The 22,193-nt window shown below is 39.2% G+C and overlaps 1 protein-coding gene across 1 annotated transcript in view; it reads left to right on the forward strand.

The window, feature by feature from the left end:
* Nucleotides 1–22,193, forward strand: part of SCARF2 (scavenger receptor class F member 2) — a 160,421-nt gene that overhangs the window by 134,834 nt on the left and 3,394 nt on the right. Inside the window, exon 10 of the mRNA XM_018569822.1 lies at nucleotides 20,998–21,150. Coding sequence (XP_018425324.1) covers nucleotides 20,998–21,150 — 153 coding nt within the window. The remainder of the gene's footprint in view (nucleotides 1–20,997; nucleotides 21,151–22,193) is intronic.

Here is a 22,193-nt window from a genome sequence, read left to right on the forward strand (position 1 = left end):
TTCAGCATTTTGATGGATTTTATCAGCCAGTCCTGAACGCTGATTGGTATAATCCAATAGAAGATAACAATGTCTGTATTTAGTGTAGCACTGTTATCTTTGGAAACAGTTTACTGGTGAGGGAAAAAACAGTCATTTTTATATTAGTCTTCAGAACTTTCATTTTCCCAAGCTTTTGGTAGCTGCACGCACTCATATAGTCATGACCTTTACAGGTTTATTTTTTTCCAGTGACTACAGCTTGCCATAGGCATTAGATAGCAGTCTAACCCATGATTTAACCACTAAAATCCTGAAAATGACCACAGAAACTCTATGTTTAAAATGTTTATGTGTGGTTGCAATATTATTTAGGGGTGTATTTATAAATAACTTACAGAGCCATTTGTACTGCAAAACTCTGTGAACATGTGTTCTGTGTGAATAGAGGGAAAAACAAACGTTCTAAGTATGTTTCCTTTTCAAGTAAAATGTAATATAAGGAAAATACTGAATTATGGTATTTAAGTTTTTATGTCTTATGCTCCTCAGCTCCATTTAGTGACCATAATGGGGTAGCTTCTAAATATTACATTTGACTTGAAAAGGGGTAGATAGAACTGAACGAAATTGCCACTTTGTGACATTTCAATAAAGCTAAAATAAATTAGCTAAAAAGTGCACTAAGCTGAAATCAGTGCATTGCGATGCTTCTCACCAGCACACAACAATGGCTGTGTGGTAGTGCACATGCTGGTGTGAATGGAGCCTAAAAGAAGAAAGATGCCAGCAGTAACAGATGTTCCATTAATAGGTATTCTACTAACACATAAATAATCTATGGTAGCCTCAAAAATGCATCAACCTTCTGAGTTAGGCTGACGTAGCTGAAGTAGATTGTACAGATCTATACGAACAGATTATATCATATGTGGCCAGCTTTAGAAAAACCTAGAGGCCACTCATTTATTTTGCAGGGATGAGCTTGGGGTTCACACCGAACCCATGTTCAGTCCAAATTCCCCTTGTTTTGCATTCAAACACTTAATTTTTATGGCGTTCAGCTGCAGCTGGGGCTCCAAATGGGCAGTGATGTTGGCTGACATCATTGACCAATAATGGTCACATGTCAGCCAACATCTCTGCCCCTTTGTTTATAATGCAGATGGCAGCTTGGGAGTTGTGATTGGCACCAAGGTAGTCAGTGGGTGTGCCCATCAGCTGCCATCACTGTTGAGGTATTCTGACAACGCCACACCTGCCGTTGTCTGATTACAATAGCACATTCATCCATCCATGTTGTTTAGCATGAATGGAGGAATGTGTTATTATAATTTTTTTTCCATTCAGCCTGCAGTTTGAAATAAAAAAATTAAACAGTGTATGGCCAGCTATAGAGAGACTCACCCTCTCTATTTGTCGTCCTGGTGACGTTTATCACTGAAAGTACGGGGGGAAAGAAAATCTGAAATGTTATTGTCAGAACAAGAATAGATGGGAAATATTCCAATAGGGGCACTAGTTCTGGTGACCCTCCACAATGGGACACAAATGGCAAAAAAAAAAAAAGCTGACTGGTTATAACCCTCCCTTACTCTATCCTAAACTAAAAAAAATAGTGTTGGCTTCAGTTCTACTTTACATATTTCCTATTTTGTTTTAATAGTACCTATTCTGAAAGTAAAAAATCAGTACCCAGCAGCTGTGTATGTAATTAAGCAAAGAGTAGGGGTGACTATTGTTTGAAAGAATTACTTCCTCTAAAATGGTAGACTGACCTAGTTGTTACCAGGCAAAAACATTTGGACTGAGGTTTTCTTTTAAACAAATAATAATAACAGTAATAGCATACAGATTGTACTTATTTATTAAATAAAAATTCTGTTAGTACTGTTGAAGAATACTGTAAGTTGACATAGCATATACACTGCAATATGGGTAATGATGGAAGGTGTGTTAGCATTTTCTTTAATGGATAGATCTGACAGGGAAGAATTCGACATTATGCAGATATGAATAATTTCCCTTATACTATACTTCACAAGTGTGAAATCAGATTTATGAACCCATGGGAGAAACAAAAAGAGTGGTGTGTACTTAATGTGCTTAAGAATAAACAAAATGAAGAAGACACATATCAGGAATGTAAACAGCCTTGAGCTCTCAAGCTATATTCTTAACAAATGTCTGCTAGATCACAAAAATGTACTAAATCTGAAGCCAGTTTGAAATGTTTTAATTATTAAAGGGATTTTTTTATTGTCCTGTGTATAGATGGCTGCATACCCCATCCAAACTTTTGTGTTATTTTGCTGAAATATCTCTTTGTGTTGGCAAAAATAACAGTGAAGGATTTTATCTTGCTTATCTGCTAGAAATGTAACAACTTAAACCACTTTGGATAAACGACTCTGCTTTATTCACACGCATTACTGATTTGGAATGTGCCCAAAACCCATTGGTCCCCTACATGATAGTTCCAGTTATAGATGGAAACTCATTAAAACATTGTATGTGTATTTAAACGTAACCAGATGCTCAGTAGCTGGACCTGGAAAGTGTGTTTCTTACATATCTGAAGGTATTACCTAAGTTACATAGCAAAATATAAAAAATGTTTTATCCAAAGGCTCACACTGATTTTTTTTTTTTTATCATTTGAAAAAAAAATAAATAGAAAGTTGAATACATAAAAATGTTAAAGTTTATCTCCAGCCAAAACATATATTTTGTGCTTGTTTTGGATAAAGCAGGGAGGAATCAGGGCCTTGTTGAGTTTTAATGTCTTGTTGGAGAAATTTACCCTCCCTATCAGTTGTAGTTTAGAAACATGGAGAAGCTCTACCCTCTTGTCTCCAATCCCGCTGCTTGAACCTCTGTGCCTGGTAAAGCTTCTGCCGGAGCCTTCACTGAGCAATAGGTAAAAAAAACGGCATCGGCATAAGCATCGGTGTGCCGGTATTTTACCTATCCCTATCAGTTGTGCCTGGCAGGCAATCATGTTGAGGGGAATTTTTTTAATGAGGACATACATCCTTATGGATTTTCTAATCCTTCCCTAGTCTCATGCTCCATTCATGAGATTTCTCATCACTTTTTGTCCCAGTGACACCCTTCAAATATAAAGGAAGTGAATACGAAATATCCACAGTGGGGACACAGATAATAATAAAAACTTGTCGGAAGTTCCTTCCCTATGCTGCAAAATGTGTTGTCTGGAAACAGGCTTTACCCGTTAAGCTTCAGCACCATTTTTATATATCAAGCAATAATATGTTTCTTACTTACATTATAGCAGTGAGACATATTTCTAAGATGACAAACAAGGCTTTATTTTGGAGATTTTGCCTTCCAAGAGTTGTTTATTTTTCTGGAAAAGAGAAGAAAAAGTTTTTGTACTTACCGTAAAATCTAAAGTCCTAGATAAGGTTGGGAGAGTGGAAAACTAACTTGCTGTAAGCCAGCCCCTCCTCTACCCAGCATGCCTCAGTTTTGTGAGCAAGCAGTACATAAAGCCAATAATGCAGAGGGGGGGACCTGTGTCCCTTAATAGAACAAAAAAAAAAAAAGATTTAATGGTAAGTACAAAAATCTTATTTTAATTATAGCCCCTAAGGGAAGAAGGAAATAAGGAATTCTGAAACAGTCAGATCGTCCAAAAGTAATCCAGCTGAGGAGTTGGAAATAGCCACTGACATAGCGTCCATTGAACCACAAATTATCTGAAGGAATCAATGCCTGAATCAGGGCTAGATGAAGAAAGGGCCATACCAGAAGTAGAAACTGCCATGTATAAAGAGAAAACATGGCTAAACCTGGAATTCCAGACCAGGACAGAGATTCACTTCTAAGGGGAGACGGACCCCTGAAGAAGAAAAATCATGGGCCCCATCCAGCAGAAACTGGGAGGGGACAACCAAATATCCATTAAAAATAGTGGAAAACATACTACCCAAAGCAAGAAAACATCTAGACCAACAGCAAATGCAGTCAACAAGAAAAAATGGTTATTGAGCCAAATCTGAGGGGAAAAAACAAAATCGCAAGGGGAAGTATGGATAGCCAATTTATGGATGGATAAAAGGGAGACAAGCCGGTCACCGGAGAAGACACAGGTCTAAAAACATAATAAACTTTTTTATTTGTTTTTTTTTATCACTGAACATAATGAAAAAAATAAATGCAAAACATTATACTTTTCCTTTAATAAGATTGTGTAAAGGACAACAGCTATGCACAAAATGCTGTAACCTATGGAAAGCAGTAAATTTACAGTAGAACAATGAATTGTGATGGCAGATTTATTGGTAACAGCTATTTACACATTGATTCTCGAATTACTACTGGATAATCTAGATTGTGGATTTTATGCTTCTTGAAAAGATGTTACAAAAAATTACTTAGTGCTTATGTTTGTATATAATAATTGCATAACTGTATAACTATATAAGTGTATAACAATGCTTCCTATAGACCTTTCCTGTTTTACATAGTTGCAAAGTATTTGAGGTTGAATAAAGACACAGGTCCATCAAGTTCAACCTTTGTGAGTGAGTGTGTGTGTTTGTATGTGTGTGTATACAAGTCTGTGTGTGTTCCAGTCATTAAGAGTACCTGTACCCCTGGATGTTATGGTCTTTGAGGAAGGTATCTAAATGATTTTAGTTTTAGTTTTTGTTTTTTTTACAACTTTCTGGCTTTCTAAAGATCTAGTAGTTTTGAGCATTTTAATAAAATGCTATCAGGTAAAATAATTGTCCCGTTTAAAACAATAGCACTTTCTGCTCCTCTTTATTATGTTTATACTACTAACAGTTCTAAGGCAGCTTGATAGATAGGATTCAACTATTTTTCAATGGTAACACATCAAAATTAAATGAAATAAACCACAGCTACTGTGGTTTTCTTTAAAGTGAAACCATTTTTGTGAGGTTCTTAGAATGATTTCATCACAGTCATTTTGTTTCTCCCAACACATAGGGAGAAGAGGAAATGTTGTCCTCAATGTGTCTGTCTTTATTGCCAGAGGCAATGTTATTTTACTAGAATAAAATGTATTGGTCAGAGGCCCTGTTTTCCGTGGCAGTCAAGGCCTGCCATTTGTTTGTGTTATTATATGTTGTGCATCTAAAAACAAATCTCCATGTAGGTGGAACAAATGTAACGGATTCACTTACAGTGTATGTAAAGCCAAAACTTTTTATGGTCAGTGTTTTGCCGGGGAGATTTCACTTTCTGTCCCAGAGGCAAAGCAAGAAATTAAAGATCTCTTTAAAGTGAGGGGATATACAGTTGTCACCAGTATATATTTTCACATTGGAAGATTTTTCCTCATCTACGATTGGTGTGACATCTCACAAATATTGGATTTCTCATCATGTTTTCTGAGACGATGGTTACCAAGACAGACAGTGTGGGAGAATCTCCCTATTGGGAACACAAACAAAAATGCAAACTTGGCAGGGCTTCTGACCCTTCCACATTCTAGCTTTACATATGCTTTAAGCAAAACAGAGTTTGTTCAAAATTTACATAAAACATGTGAGGTGAGCAACAGTATAGTGACTATACTATAGTCCAAAAGAACTGCAATTAGAGAGTAAAGTATGGTATATACAGAATGAATTTCAAATGAACAAAATCGATTTACGAGCGATGATCAATTTCCAGTCGCAGGGACAAAAAAATTAAAAGGAGCATGTTGGAAAATTTTTCTCAATTGAAGAAATTCTAACAGTGAATGTGGGTTTTGTTTGGGAAACTCCATTCCAAAATCGAATGTTAAATCATAATGAAAATCGAACGAAATTTCAAAACAACATTCGTCAAGTCTCTGGTGGCATTATTGAACGTTCCAACTAAACTTTTTGGTAAAAAATCTATATCCCATATAAAACTCAGGGCTGGATTTCTATAACTGGAACCTGTAGACATACAGCTTCCTGGTGCCCAAAATCACCTCTCTGTTAGGGTCATCTCTTTTTGGCCCTAACCTAGCTTGGACTATTGTGACAATGTTTAAATAGAGTTAAAGATGACTTTACTTGATATTTACTGATGATGGGAAAAAAATGTGCCACTAATAATTATACAGAAAAAAAGCTGCCATTTCTAACTGCTTCCCATAGACACATGCCTGCAGTGCCCAATAAAATTTTCACAACTATTTCATTTGTACCATGCCCTCCTAACTTTATACCCAGAAGCAAACTATCTGCTGAGCAGTCTGTTCACCATGATCAGGAAGGCAGCAGCCTAATACCACGATTAGGTCACTTCTTACTGTGCCTAAAAGTACCTTATGGATCCAAACTGTACCCTTACTTTTATTAGTCCATTGCTGCCATACACACACTCACCAGATAAAAGTCTGCATTGAAGTATGGGTGGGTGCAACTGCTAACCTCTTTCTAAGATTGCTTAGTTGACTGGCTAGGACCTCAGTACTTTCTGAGTCAGCTTAGAATGTCAGAGTAAAGTCAAAGCTTTTAAACTGCATACTTGTTCCAGGTAAGTGCTTCCGAACATTTTAAAGCCACTGGGACAGCATGACAGCCATGCAACCAGAATTTACCATTTTAATGAATATTCAAGTTTATGGTTTAGTTTAAAATTCTATTTGTTTTTTTTTCTGTCCTTGTCCTGTTGAGGGGCTTTCATGTCCCGGAGACAAAACAGGAAGTGAGAGGAAATATCTCCAAGGTGAGGAGAAATCACGTCTTAGACAATTGTCACTGGAACATGTGGGCCAGATCCTCTTCTGTTCCTGGTATGGTCACAACTGTAAAAGTGTGAATTTCCCCAATGGAGACATAGACAGCAATACAAACCTGACCACACAGTTTTACCCTTCCTTGCTCTATCCAAGAAAAAGCTTTAGCTTTAAGATATACTTTAAGTTGACACTTTGCTCTTTCCCATGAGCCCCTCTCGGACAGTGAATAGTTTGTTTCTTATCTACCTCATGCTTTCTCTGTATTTTTAGAGTAACTAAAAAGAATCTCCTGGAGTTCAGCTTTAAATAGCAAACACCAATAAAACATGACAGGTGTTCTATCCTTCACCAGTCTATCCAAAACGTTTAAAAAATGGTTTTAGCTTTCTACACCCTTTAGAGGAGAATCTGTTTCTACAAGTAAGTGACTCCGAATGGGATGTTTTAAGACCAATGTAATTAACAAACATAGGATCATTAAAATCCATTAATTTGTATTTGTATGTATTTATGATATTATAAAGTGGACACATGGGAAATGTTACAGCCAGAATGTTTAATGAAGAAATATATTATCCAAAGAGTCTACTGTATCTAGGGTGAAAGCTTCCTTTGGGTATTAGTTATTAGTATTAGTGGGCAAGTAACTGTTTTAGAACTTGGCTTGTAGTGTATTTTAATTGTATGTATGAGAAAATAACTTAGTGGGATATGATAGATACTATTGAGATAACCTTAGCTTTGGAAATATTTTTTATTTTAAGAACTCCCTCCGCCCAGCAGCTGGAAATATTTATATGTCTGGTTGCAAAAGAACTTTCACTCATAAGGACAAATAGCTTGTTTTTGACTAGTGGCTTGCTAAATACCAAACTGCAAAAATGTAGCAACTAGTACCACCACTATCGCTGGTCATAAAAATAACACCTCATAAAGGTAACATTGTATACATTAACCTTGTATTGCAACAATTAAACATATTACGCATATTGGTATCATATATTGTTCTCAGATGAATAAGTGTATTATAGAAAAACTTTTTTTATACATTAAAGGTACTGAATCCCATCTTCCTCAAGCATGGCAACTTAATATTTTCTTAAGGGCATGTACAGTATATGCATATCCCTTTGTGGGTTTGTACATTTTAGTAAAGGTTTAAAAAAAAAATCAATGTATTTAATTGTAGCCAACTTCGAATCAAAAGTGTACATTGCTTTTATGAACGCTGTATTCCATTATAAAGTATTTACAGATAAAACATAGGATGCAGGTACCCCCATCTATGGGTCACTGAGTGAGACATTATTAGTACTGCAGTGGTATGTATATTCTGCTTCCCAAATATATGAATTAAACAGAACGTTTGATGTTGGTATAAGGGGTCATCTGGATAATAATATCATATACAAACTGATATCATATAATCCTCAATCTATTTTCTATGATCAGCATATCCACTGAACAAGGCATTCTATGAGAGATTTATCAGCCAAAAATCCATTAGTTTATACAGCCAGATAAACCCTGTCAACAATGTTCATACATGCATGAAATTGCACTGTTTACATAAGCATCAAGGAGGCAAGGGCATTGCAGTTTGGTATGCTTAGCGAGTATATTTGTGCACACCACTACGGATAGTTCATAATATCTCCATATGTAGAGTACAATATGACAAGAACAATTGTACTGTTGAAATGTAGTTCCAGAAGAATCCAAGCAACTAATCCATGTGCAGCAACATGCTCAATTTAAGATCTGTGCCCTCTTCAAACAAGAGTATTGCATATAATAGCTACAAGTCCAATACAACTGCACAGCTGTCCACTAATTCAGCCCACTAATTCAGGTCTAGGGTAATTTAGAGCTCCTGTAGCTGAAAATACCTTTTCATTACACTCACGGTTTAAGAAACATCCTGTAGGATCCTGGGCCCCTTCAGCAATTGAGCTTTTCCCCTTTCAGAGGGAATTTATTGTTCAACGATCTCTTCCCATAGATGCTCCAGTAATCCACATCAACAGGCATACTAGCAAATGGGTTAATGGTATTCTCACCTTTTAAGAAATTCACTGACAAGCAGTTAGATTCCCTACTTAGATCCCAGTTTTAATTACCTGGAATGACTCTGTGCCCTATGTTGGTGGTGAGCTTGATTTGTGTAGCTCTGTCACTTTAGGTTATATCCCTTAGAAAACCCTGCCATTACTAGGATACACGTTCATTTTATAAACCTTTGGGAGCAAGTGTCTGGAGCTTTGAACTTCAGCTGTGATGGCGTGTTGCAAGCATCTAAATTTCTCTCTTGAATGGTGCTGATGTCCGTTCACATGTGCAGGGCACTTTGGCTACATGCCCGGGATGACATTGATACATCCGAGGAACATCTGACACCATTGACCTTCAAAGTAAGTCACCTCTTCAGACTGTCATCAGCATTTCCCCTTTTGTTCAGAGCTTGTGCCTGCCACATGCAGGAGGTGCACCCCCACATTCACAAGTCAGGTGCTCTTTATTCAACTTTCTGGGTCCTTAGGTGTTTTGCCTCCCCGGTAGATGCACTGTTCACCCCTTGAATTGGGCATCTCCTTCAGTTGTCCCTCTTTACCTTTGCTGTTTTCCTGTACTCCATTGTGCATCTTGCCAGGTCAGTTTGGATTTCTAATATTCTAAGATCTCTTATTCCTACTTTAATTGTATCCTATCTCTGTGAATGATAGCCCACTCAGACACCCTCTTTTCTATAGGGGACTTTTTTTTTCCGGAGGTGGTTTTCCCCCTTGTGATGCTCAACACTCCTCAGCCCTGTCCATGCCCAGAAGTTATTCTTGATCTGCAAGGGATCAGTCCCTTCTGCTGTTTTTCCTGATAAGAACCTGAATGTTCAGCATCCTCCAGCAGCTCTGGGCCCTTTTCTCAGCACTGGTACTTATGCCCACCCTAGTGTTTTTTCGTGGCATCCCCATTGTAAAACACTCAAGATCCCCTTCTTAAAAGGGTTAGTTTGCTGGTTTCTTGTAGTTCGAGCAATGCTGAGCATTTTATTGTAAGCAAACCTTGTATAGATGCAAATTGCCAGGTGTAAGCTGGCAGACTGGGATAATCATCAAGACGGTCTGTTCAACTCAAGTCCTTGTTAATGTTGTTTACTGATCTCTTCCCTATGTTTAGCAGACTTTTCCCTGCCTTCTAATTTCAAGGCTTGTGGGAGTGCCAGGGGATGTCCTTCTGGCACGGTCTCTTAGTTCCTTTGAACCCTTCCTTTGTGTTATGGAGTTTGCTCTCTGGAAAACACACCATAATGCTCTCTCTGGACTGAGAAATTCCAGACACTATTTTCTTCTTTTTAGTGAGAGTTGGAATTATTTCATCCCCCACCATGGGAGGACCCTTCTAATGGCTATATATTCCTATTGGTCCCCTGAGTCTGGTTCCTGGGAACAGACAGTTCACAAGTCATTGAGGAACGATTGCTGGACATCACCTTGGTGCTATAGGGCCTTCACCTCTGGAAAGGTTTGCAAATTATCCCTGAGACAGGTTGGGTAAACTTCTCCCTACACTAAACAATGCTGAGTGTGTCATTCCTGACTGCACTGTCTTTTCTAGAGCCAAGGTATGTCCTCCAGGATCCCCCTTAATGAATGAACTTTTTATTGAAGGGTAAGGGCTCAGCACTTGAGTTCCCCTCTTTTCCTGCTTGGAGGGCAGTATTCATCGATTCTATGGTAAGTGCAAAAATCCTATTTTGGTAGGCAACCCTAACAACGTTATAGTCTGTGCCAACCCTTGTCTCTGTCACTTGTGCTGGTCATCTTGGTTTGCATGTTAATGTGGAAGAAAATAGAAATAGAAATAAATTCATATATTGTATACTATCATTGCAGGTATTTAATCAATGTAAGCACCAGAATATACATATTCAATTTACAGTTTTTACCCGTATAGAAGGTCATGGTAAATCAAAAATGTGATGGTTTTCTTTGAAACAGAAAGTGAATTAAAATGTTTCTATGCGGACAGCTCTTCCAGTGTTGGCTGTCAAAGGTGAAACAGGAAGTGAGGGGCACTCTATCTAATGGGGAAACTGACAGCAGTAAAAATGTATTGTGACCCTTCCCCAAACGTTTTAGCTGGAGTTGCAAAAAAAACCCCTAAAAATGACACCTTGACCAAAAACACACTTAATCATTTTACTAACATACTAACACTAGCCCTTAAAAGTACTACTCCTTAAGCTAACACAAAACTCTTCAAGCCCGGTTAACCCTTCACCATTTAATATTATATACAATAAAAACAATCTGCTTGTGGTTTTGTTTTCTTACGTACTCTGTGCTAGAGTAAGAGTTCAAATACCCTGTGATGCAGCATGCTGGAGAGTTGGACCCCTGCTCTCACATATAATGCAGCAGTGGTCCAGTTGTCTCACACGTTCCCTGCAGACTGCTTGAATTAACAGCACTGATCAGGAAGTGCCAACATCTAAAAGTTGTAAACAGGGTTTTCCCTGTTATAAGTTTAGGTGAGAACTTTGAAGCAATTCACTGTAGGTTTGACATGAAGTGCAGAACCAGCATGCACACAATAGCTTTATAATACAAATCAGATACATTCTTGGGGTATGGCTTCTTGCTGTTGGCAAGGCTTAGCACAGGGGTTATTATATGTTGTTCATAGCACAGGGACACTCCTGGTTGTGAACACAAGCAGACAAGACATATCAACAAATATGTATTTATTTCTAGGTATATTTTGCTTCATGCTTTTTCCCAGGGACAATCTGCACACAAACTGACATTAGTTGAAAACTCTGACAAGCGTTATCCAGGCCTGAGATTAACTTTACTTATTATTAAGGCTATAATGCAAGAAGCAGCATGGTACATTCAGAAATGTGTATCTGCTGGGATCAAAGCGGGAAGGAGCAATGCAGTATTGAAATCCCTGGACCAGTGACAGACCTAATGCACAGCTATGAAACATTGTTATTTATTTTTCCAATACTAAATTACAAAATACCTATCATTTTCTGAATCCATGCTGACTGTCGGTTATAGTATTGTTTTCTAGCAGAAACAAACATGTGGTCCTCTATCAAATTCTCAAGTATCTTCCACCTTGTTCATTGGCATATCTCTCATGTCTCTGTCCTGCTCTGACTCACCCCAGGGAAATTTGTTTGTATGAATTTTTTAGGGTGCTGCAGACAATCACTTGCTTTAAGTTAGAAGGCTGCCTGAAAGATAGTAGGGGAGGGTCGGAAAATATACCTCTTAGTCTCTCATCTTCATCTCATGTCATTACCAGTTGGAGCTCCTTCATGATTTGGCTCAGAATCTCCAGCTGTGGGCGGTAGGTGACCACTAAGCAGGCATGGGTATCTTTCTTGGGAGCCTGAGGTTTCAGAAGGTTTTCACTAGGAATGGAGGCTGTCTTTCTAAGTTGAATGTCTCTTTTTCTTTGGCCATCCTGCACTAACTCCTTTTTAAAGTCCTGCAAATGTGTCTCCCTAACTGTAGCGCCAGAGCAGACGTTAATGTACTGTATCGCTGAATATATATGATGGAATATTTTGTGTGTTTGGAGTCAAAGCTGTCAATTCTGAGGTAGGCTGGTCTGTCTGTGGGTTTGGGGTAGGGATGCACCGATACCGTTTTTTCGGTATCAAGTCCGACTACTGATATTTGTTTTTTTCCGATACTCACTGATACCGAATACTGTGCTGGAAGTTCCATTAAGGAACCTGGGTGGCATGTAATGTCTCGCTGCTCAGCTTCCTGATTAGCTGGGAGGCCGTCTCCATGCTCCCTCGTCACCAGGTGCTGAGGAACCATGGAGCCAGCTTTCTGGCCAATCAGGAAGCCGAGGGGAGGGTAATGACTCGCCGCCTGGCTTCCTGATTGGCCAGCTTCTCGACCAATTAGGAAGCTGGGCGACGAGTTATTACACACTGCTCGGGTTCCTGATTGGCTGGGAAGCTGGCTCCACGCTCTCTCATTACCAAGTGACAAGGGAGCACGGAGACAGCTTCCTGGCCAATCAGGGAGCAGGGCAGTGTGTAATGACTCAGCTTCCTGATACCGGAAGTTCCGGTATCAGAATGAGCGTCGGGAGCATTTGGACGAGTAGGAGCCCAAATACTCGGTATCGGCACCGAGACAAATACTAGTATAGGTGCATCCCTAGTTTGTGGTATACAGATGATGCTAAGCTGTTTTTAATGTGTATATTTAGGTGCAGGAAATGTATTCCCCTTTGTGAACAGGTTTATTGTAGGGTGAAAGTTATTGTAGTCTTGAGAAGGTTTACTTAAAATACCCAAAGGTAAAGAAGGCAAAAATGTGTTGGCAGGGTGATACCTTTCAGTGGCTAACTAAAAATATGGTTTTAAAATTTCTAGTTAGCCACTAATAGAACTATGAAAACACTTTTTTTTTTGCCCTTTCTACCTGTGGATATTTATTCCTGGCTAACATCATCTTTTTTTTCTTCATGAAATGCTCAGACAGTTAGGAATAAATTACAGTTTAAAATAAACTCCATTTCTACACAGCATTTTTAATGTAGACTCTACATAAGCTGTAATTTAACTAAGTAATTATTGTATAAAAGCCAGCAATGGAAAATGTTACCATTAGAGGTGAGCTTTAGCCTCTTCATGTGAGTGGGCGAACAGATTTTGCCAGTTTGGCTGCCTGGCCAAACTTCAGGCAAATGCAGCCAAAAAGTAATTCATTTAGTGGCATTACCGCTTCCTGTCTGCTTTTTTTCATATCGTAAACAAGCCAGCAGGTTGAGGGGGATTCCACACCGTTTTTACAAACAGAGCAAGGCCTTTGGAGAACTGTCATTTAGTGGCAGTAGTACTGTTGTACAACTTCACAGCCAGATTTATAGCATCCCTCAAGCATGTTATTTAAAAATGTGTGCATTTTTGATGTTGCCTTTTAAGCCACATTAAAAGACCCTCTCCCAGCTGAACGGTAGATCAACATTTTTTTGCAGTGGTACATGTCCCACTTTACTATGCCCAGCTGCCCATGCTCTTTTTTTACAAAAAGCCTGCAAACTGGAAGAAAAATTCCAAGATTTGGCTACAATAGACTTCAGTTGGATTCACCACTACATTTGGGATTCCTGGATTTCCTGCTGGGTTCAGGGAAAGCCCAACAAACTGAACTTTACTTGGTTCAGTTATCACTAGTTACCATCAAAAATCATAAAATACGGGAACAATACCTGCTATTTATACAGTTGTCTATCTTTTTTATGTCTTAAAAAAACAAATAGGTTGAATCAAAGAAATGTGTACCATTTGTGCATCCTACAGATGCCTAGAAAGCTACACATTGAAAAGCCCACATGAAATACTGATGTTACAGTGACACATGGCCATATCCCCCTTCTCATGATTCCCCTGACTTTTCTACTATCATGGTACAGAAACCTGCCCTCTCCCCAACGTACCAGAAGGTCAAGGGTATGAACTGACATTCTTATTGACAAAACACTCCTTAGGCTTAGAGAGTAACAGGAGTATCTGCAATCATGAAGGTTGATATCTGGTATTGGGGCTGGTCTTTATATTAGGGTCAGAGTTTACATTTTGTCCTGTTGATAAAATAGTGGTGCTTCATTGTATCATTGCTTGCCTGGTACAGGTCACACATTCACTTAGTATGTAGCATATGGTGCATAGTTTACGCCAAATTTACATAATTTGGGACCCCAAGCATTTGTGTTTTACTGATCATAATTAGATTTTGGCTCATACTAGGTGTTTAATAAGGCTGTGATGACGTGCAAAATGCACTATACCATCAGCCTGTTTGGTTTAAACTTCCACCAATTAAAAACTATCCTTGACAGAAGATTTCTATTTGGTCGCTGTATATAAAAGTCTTTGTTTTTTTAAGAAGTAACAATGTGACAGCTGTTACTAGTGTTCTTTTACAGAATAATTCACAACTTACTGCCTACAATGGTCCTGCAAATAATACTGATGAAGCATGAAACATTTTGTTTACGGCCTCTGTTCACTTATGCTCTGTGTACATTAGGTTTTATACTGGGATGCTGCCAACATTTTCTCTGGATTCCGCTGTATGTTTAAATCATATGACCGGCATATGTTTAAACAAAGTCATGGCTTAAAATGGAAGTTGTGTATGCTTGCTGACATTTGTCATCTGATCTACATTTTAGAAGATATTTTCTATGCTTTCTAACATTTGATTGAAGAGTTCATCTATCCAGACACCTTGTTACTGCATTTATTGTCACACAGTCCTGGGTTTAAAAGGCAGTTTTACAGTACAGAAAAGAGTACAGTACAGTACACAAAAGACGGAGAGAGAGAAGATGAGAGATAGGGAGTGAAATAGAAGTAGAAAATAGAGTGAGAAGAGCAGGATGTAGGGGCAATCGTGGAGAGGGTGGAAAAAGATACAATAGACAGTAGAAAAGGATACAGTAGAGAAAATGTTATTATAACATATGAAACTTGTTTAAAAACAGAGCTGGATTATCTATAGGCTGGATCCTGCGGGCTGGTGGATGTCCAGGCAGAAGCAAAGCAGTAGGATTGTGCAATAGGAAAATAGCTGTGCTACTGCCTGACACTTTTCAGAGAAGAATGCTCTTAAAGGAAGTCAGTGTCTGATGGGGCCATGCCAGCACAGACTATATAAATTAGGTGATGTCTCTTATGAAAGTCAACTGAAGGAGTGGTCCAGAAGAGTAGAAGCTGTTAAAGCCACAGATTGGAGAAGGGGTCCAACTCCCTAATAATGCCAATAGCCTTGGAATGACATGTCCAGCAAACTCATATAGGTGTGATATAGTATACTGAAACATCACCAAGCATACTGTACTGGAAAGGGAAACTCCTACCATCTTGTCCTGCAAGTCAGTTATTTGTAGGATAAAAGACTGCAGTGCTGTAACCTACAGTGTATTAATGTGCATTTAATGTATATGAGAAGCAAAAAAGCACGGCCGGTAAACATCCAAAATTCTTGTCCTGTCAACACCACTGTTTAAAGTAACTTATATAGACTCCATATTGAGAACTAAATTGATATGTTTGTTTGATGCTTTTAGAAGTTTAGATGAAAACATTATATTTAAAATGTTCAGATTTTCTTACAGTATATCATGTGAAGTTTAAATTGAATATAAAGCCTTTAGCAGGTAAAGATACAAATTCATCATACAGGTTAATAGAATGTGGGGCAGTCACATCAATTGCACACTTCAAGGTGCCTATGAGTCTGTGAAAGCTCTGTACTTTGTACGATTATTTATGAGGGTCTCAAGGGTTTATTCGCTTAAGGGTGTCACAACCTACCACAAATCAGCTTTTGTACAGGACCAATACCTCTACAATTACCTTGTATATTTGCATCTATATCTAACATTACAAAAGCAGGATGTAAATGTCCTAACATGGACCAATAAATCTTTCCATAAAGTGAGATTTAGGATTAAAAGAAAGAAACCTGTCATAAGATGAATATCTAGGCTGCCATTGCCAACCAATCCATCTAAAAAAGCATATTGCCTGGCTGTTATGCTGATGCCTTGGTTTCAGTGCTCTCTGAGTCTCTGACCCAGAACAAGTAAAGAGATAAGGATGGTAGAATTTTCTCCGACCTATGTGCTGCATGTTTGTTTTCTGGGTAAGTGATTTCAAAGTATTAAAGTTCCTGTATTTCTCAGGTGAAATGTGGTTTTTGGAGCCTCCACACACCTGTTAGTGTTTGGGGAGACTACTAATGTCTTCTTATCACTGGAATAGCATGAGGCGATCCTAACTCCCATCAAGAAGTGGTGGTCAACTCAGTAAATATAAAGGGCCTCAAGTGTGGCCCATGACATGTCCGATGGGCCACGCAATAGCTTTGTTTTGGTAAACTTGCTATGCACCCCCAGAGCTGTGTCCATGCAACCTGGGTCCTCAGGAAATGGGTCAGATGATGCTGGCCTCATTCAGGCTAGGTTCACACATGCACCACACTCGGGATTTCAATGGGGCTGACGTACCTTTTTTTGTGACACACGACATGCTGCTTTTTTAGTGTTCACCCAACGCGACTCGGGTGCCATTCGAAAATAATGGCACCCACAGCGCGATCGCCTGCAGTGGGCAACTCCATGACCATGCGATAATCCATGCAATTTTGTGCACGATTGCTGCACGGTCAGGAGTCACCCAGGTGTGAACCTAGCCTCAAGCTGGAAAATGAGCAGCACCAAACCTTGGAGCAGTAAGTCTGTGGGAAACAGCCCCAGGGGTAAGGTGAGTATTACAGCAAAAGTTGCGTTTTTTTTTACTTTTAAAATGTAAGGCAGCATATTTAAAGCTAACTTTAAGCAGACTTTTTTTTTTTTTTACAAATTAATAAGGCGAAACGTGTTGTGTCCCACAGCATCTACTCAGAGTTTACGTTTTATTCCCACTTGTACCGTAGTAGAAATGTGGACTCTTGTTGGCAGTTGTGTGGCAACATAGTTGGTCTAAGTCAATTCTATTAAAAGGTTGTGAATGGTCTCAAATACATTAACCACTTGAAGTCCGGGGTGTTAAACCCCCTTTCTGGCCAGGCCATTTTTCAGTATTCAGCGCTGCGGTACTTTGACTGACATTTATTACATCATGCAATGCTGTACTGAAATTAGTTTTATAACATTTTTTGGGGACAGATAGAGCTTTCTTTTGGTGGTATTTAATCACTATATTAAGGAAACATTACCAACATTAAAAAAACAAAAAACTGTTTTCCCTATATTAAATTATAAAACATTTATCATTACCCAATTTTTTGGTAAAATATAAAAGACGGGGTCCCGTCGGGTAAAAAGACACCAAACATGTCAAGCCTTAAGATTGCGCGCGCAAAACCTCAAAAAACTACAATACCAAAAATTGGCCATAGGCGATGCTTTAAAAGCTTTTACCCCTCATCAGTTTAGTGTTATCAGTGATTGATGACCCTAAAATTATTGCACACACTCTGACGTTCGTGGCAATATGTAACATGTGTAGTGCAATTGTCTTTTACGCGCGCTTGCGCACCGGACGCGTATTTACATTTATATGTGCGGAAACGTGGGGGTGGGGGACTTAAAGATTTTTTGGTTTTTTTTTTTACTTTTTAAACTTTTTTTATATGTGACTTTTTTTAAAACTCTTTTTATGTTTTTTTACACAGGTCCTCTTTATGCAGACATTAGGGGTCTCTAAGACTCTCTACCATATTACCTCCTGACACCCTCCCGAGCCGGTCCCGGGCCGCAGATGGGGTAGCGGATCCCGGGATTGAAGGTTCTTTACATCGGACGGGTTTTGTCTGACCGTGCACGTGCGCTAGCAGAAAAAAAATGCCGTCTAGTTAGGGCAACCCGCCAATCTGACTTTGCCGCCCGTCTGTTTTTTTGCAACGGGCGGACGGCAAGTGGTTAAGGGCTTGTTCACACCATATACAGTGCGTTCCAGCACGATTCGCTGCTGGAATCACATCCTGGCCGGCTCCCTGCATTCTGGGGCAGTGCATTGAAGGCAGCCGAGTGAATAACCGAGCCGAAGTGAAGTGAGTCGAACGCTGTTCACTTCAGCCTTGTACGGCTGATTTTAGCCATACATCGGCTAAATTCAACCGTACTTCAGCTGCCTTTGGATTGGCTGAGCCAAAGCTCCGGCAGCTCACTCACTGCCAATCGCCCCTATTCTCATAGGGGCTGAACAACAACAAGTGAATAGCCGAATGAGTGAAAAGAGTAAAAAATATTTTGAAAATGTAAATAACTAGTAAAACTAAAAAATAAATAAAGATATTAAAAAAAATAAAAAAAGAAACGTAATTGGGAGGAGCTAACAGTGACAGCCCAACTCTGCCCAACTGTTTCCTATTGGCTGGCACCTGCTAGTGTCTTAAATAACAACTGGGTGGAGCCGGCCATGACGTCACGGTCAGCTCCACCCAGTTGTTATTGTTTCATGACAGATCAACGTCCCCAGGTCATTTGTGGACGCTGATCTGTCATTACAACTGGGCGGAGGCAGCTGTGAGATCACGGCTGGTTCCACCCAGCTGGCATTTGCTGGGCGAACAGACAGCCCCTAGCCGGCCGTTCCCCCCGCTTCGGCTGTCACTTCGGCTCATTCGAGCTGAAGCACATTCCTTCGGCTCGGCTGAGCCGCTTGGCTCCTGTACGGGCTATTGTGAAGCGAAGGGCTCCGGCGGCCAAAGAGATTTGAAGGATCACCTGAAGCTACCGCTGGATCCTTCGGCTCTTTAGTGAATAACCCTGTAAATGTTGCTGTTGTGCTTTATATGTTTGTGTACACGCAGTCCATCCTTCCCTACAAACTGTGTTACTCAGTCTCATATTTATAGGTATTAGGCAACTAAAGCTAACGTGGAAACACCTTGCCCATTTATACTGTACAGTATGTAGGCTGCCTTTGCCTGGGATAGGATTTGGCTTCCTGTGCAAACAGAAACAAGTTTCTCTAGTGCAGGTGCATTGGATTATTTTACCAGGCTGCTGGTATTACATCGGGGTGAAACTGCATGTGAGGAATGGCTTTGTTTAGATTGTGAATTATTCTGAACTTCTTACATTTAGAAACACTCCTTTTTGTGCTTTTAGCAGTTTAAAAAAATGCACAGTAATGCACAGTTCAGGTTAAATGTGTGCATTAGGTCATGCAATGGGCTCACTTTACAAAGCTTTTATTGGAGTTTGGGGATGTTTGTTATAGTTTGATCCCTGTGCAAAATAAAACCTATTAAGTGTGTGTCCAGTCACATGTTTTTAGCTTTGGATAGTGTAGAGAAGAATTAATGAGGTGTTCACTGCTGTCTGGGGCTTCATACTAATTTTTTTCCCCTTCCTCGCAGTCATGGCAACAACAGGTTCACCAGACAGGAAGTGAGGGAAAAATCTCCAAAAGCAACACAGACAGAAATAAATATTTTTGTTAGCAGAGTAGGAGAATGCTGGAACCCCTGTAAGCTTTTTATTTCCGTGTGTTTCCTGTTGAAGATTTTCTCTCACGTCCTCCTTTAGTGAAACCATTTTCACTGTGACAATGGCAATCTAAAACATAAAGCAGGTTTTGGCTGCACATACACCTTACGTTTTCAGATTCTGGTGTAAAAACTTTGAGCATCTTTTTACTTCTTCAGGTCATGCATGCTTTAAAGTAGATCTAAACCCAACCTCTAAAATCTCATATAAGCGTTAACAAGTTATTACAATTCCAAAAATCATCATTTCACTACTTTTTAATCTTTATTTTTAAGTAATAAAATATTTGATGGTCTTGCCATGAAATGTTCAGGCACTTCCTGTTATAAGAAGACAGTTGTCTCCCAAATGTGTTCTTGCGTTGTCAGCCTGACTTACATTGTGCAAGCATGCATCACTAACAGGAAGCCTGCCCAGATCCAACACTTACAACTGTACCTTATTTAAAGGGACTGACCCTTGTTTGGAACCAAGTCTGATGTATAGACCAAGTAAAAAAAAGTATTGACAGTATTTTGCTGCACTAAACTTTTCACCCAACGTCTGTATTATTGCATGTTGTTATGAAAACCCAGTAGAAAGGAAAGGCAGTGGTAAAAAAGTGACTTGTAGGTTTAACCAATCTTTTTTTTAGTTTTGGCATCATCTGAAATTTCCTGTGTGGGAACTTTTAGCCTGAGGTTTCCTTGTAAGCAAAAAAAAAAGTAATGCAAGATGAAGTGTATCTAAGGAGTAGGAAATGGTAAAAAAAAGTGAGGGGAATTTATCAAAACTGGAGCAGACAAAATCTGGAGCAATTTCCCAGGGCAACCAATCGGCTTCTCTCTTCAGTTTGTTCAGTTAAGATTTGAAAATGAAACAGAGAAGCTGATTGCTCGCCACGCACAGCTGCTCCATATTTTGTCTGCTCCAGTTTTGATGAATTCCCCTCAGTGTCATTTGGAATACTAACCTTTATGTCTAGCCCTGTCCATGAATTAAGAGAAAATTCCTTCTTAGCTAATTCTCACTGGAACAAGTGGTGTCCCCTTTGGAAAATGTCCCCTTTATTCCTGAATAAGTCATTAAAAATCAAGCCACCTGTTTTTGAATCAATCCTTTTTGCTTTAAGTAACCATCAGTATCAAAACTGATATAAAATGCACACAAATTATGCAATAGCTACAGATTATTTACAAAAATTTTTTTGTAATAATTGAAGTAGAAGCTCAGTGTACTATGTTTCTGTAAGTAAAACTGTTCCAATTTCTGTCTCATTCTAGTGGCTCATCATGACATGGATAATACATTTAACTGCAGCTTTATTGAACCACCATCTGTTGTTGAACAGCCATCCCCTTCATGGTCATCCCGTGGTTCCTTTTCATCTTTTGACACCACAGATGATGGACCAGTGTACTGTGTTCCCCATGAGGGTGAGTAAGACAAACACTTCCAGGATATAACTGTAGGATATATTATTGCAAGCCATGTGTGATAGAAATCTCACATTTGCATTCACTATTTAGAATATAGTTGGAGGCATGTGCTGTGAGAGAAATGGACTGTTGCGCAGTGAATTTGGTTTTTAGATAATTACTTCAGCTTTTATTCTATCAGTGCTTGCATAATGGCTACATGGCACATGTTTATGCATTATGGGTCAAAAATACTGTGAAAAGATATCAGGCCACAGATGCTTACTTCTTACGGAAAGCATACAAAGGCGGAAAGCATACAATCCTTGCTGTTATGTATACTAATGCAGAATGGCATCCAGGTTATACAATGTAAAAAAAACTGCAGGAAAGAAACATTATCTGTGAAGCAGCAAGTTGGATACTAGTTATCACCTCAAATACATGTTAGGAAAGTACATTTTGGGCATGTTTGGTCATTGTGGGCAGTCCCAAAAATCCATCTCAAAGCTGAGTAGAGGGTCAGCTTCTGGGAATCTTCTTACATCAGAGCAGAAAGGCTGTGGACTGAAACTAACCCATTATTCTATCATCCATAGCGTGTTTACAATATTAGGGTCATTTAATAAAAGCTCACATCAATGTAATATCACTATCAAGCTGATATTACATTTTTAAATTGATGAAAGAGTGTTGTAGTTCTGGCTACAACCTTGTTTCTTGCTGGTACAAAGCTGTCCAATCTTGGACTAGAGTGGGAGTCTAAAGATTTCTGGTGTCTTCATAAAGAACACTAGTCACTACTGTCCTGTGATAATGGCAAATAGAAAAAAGTAAACATGTTTATATATAAAATAATTACTAAATTAAACACATAGGGGTCTATTCACTAAGTTGCCGTAGGCAGCCGGGTGAAAGACCGATCTGAAGTGAAGTGAGCCGAACACTGTTCGGCTATTCACTTCAGGCTGGTACGGCTGATTTCAGCTGTATATCGGCTTGCTTCGCGTGGCTTCGGGTCGGCCGAACATGCTCAGCATGTTCGGCCGACCCGAAGTGCA

Source organism: Nanorana parkeri, unplaced genomic scaffold (genome assembly GCF_000935625.1).
Source record: "Nanorana parkeri isolate BGI_ZX_2015 unplaced genomic scaffold, ASM93562v1 scaffold1404, whole genome shotgun sequence".
Lineage (NCBI taxonomy): Eukaryota > Metazoa > Chordata > Amphibia > Anura > Dicroglossidae > Nanorana > Nanorana parkeri.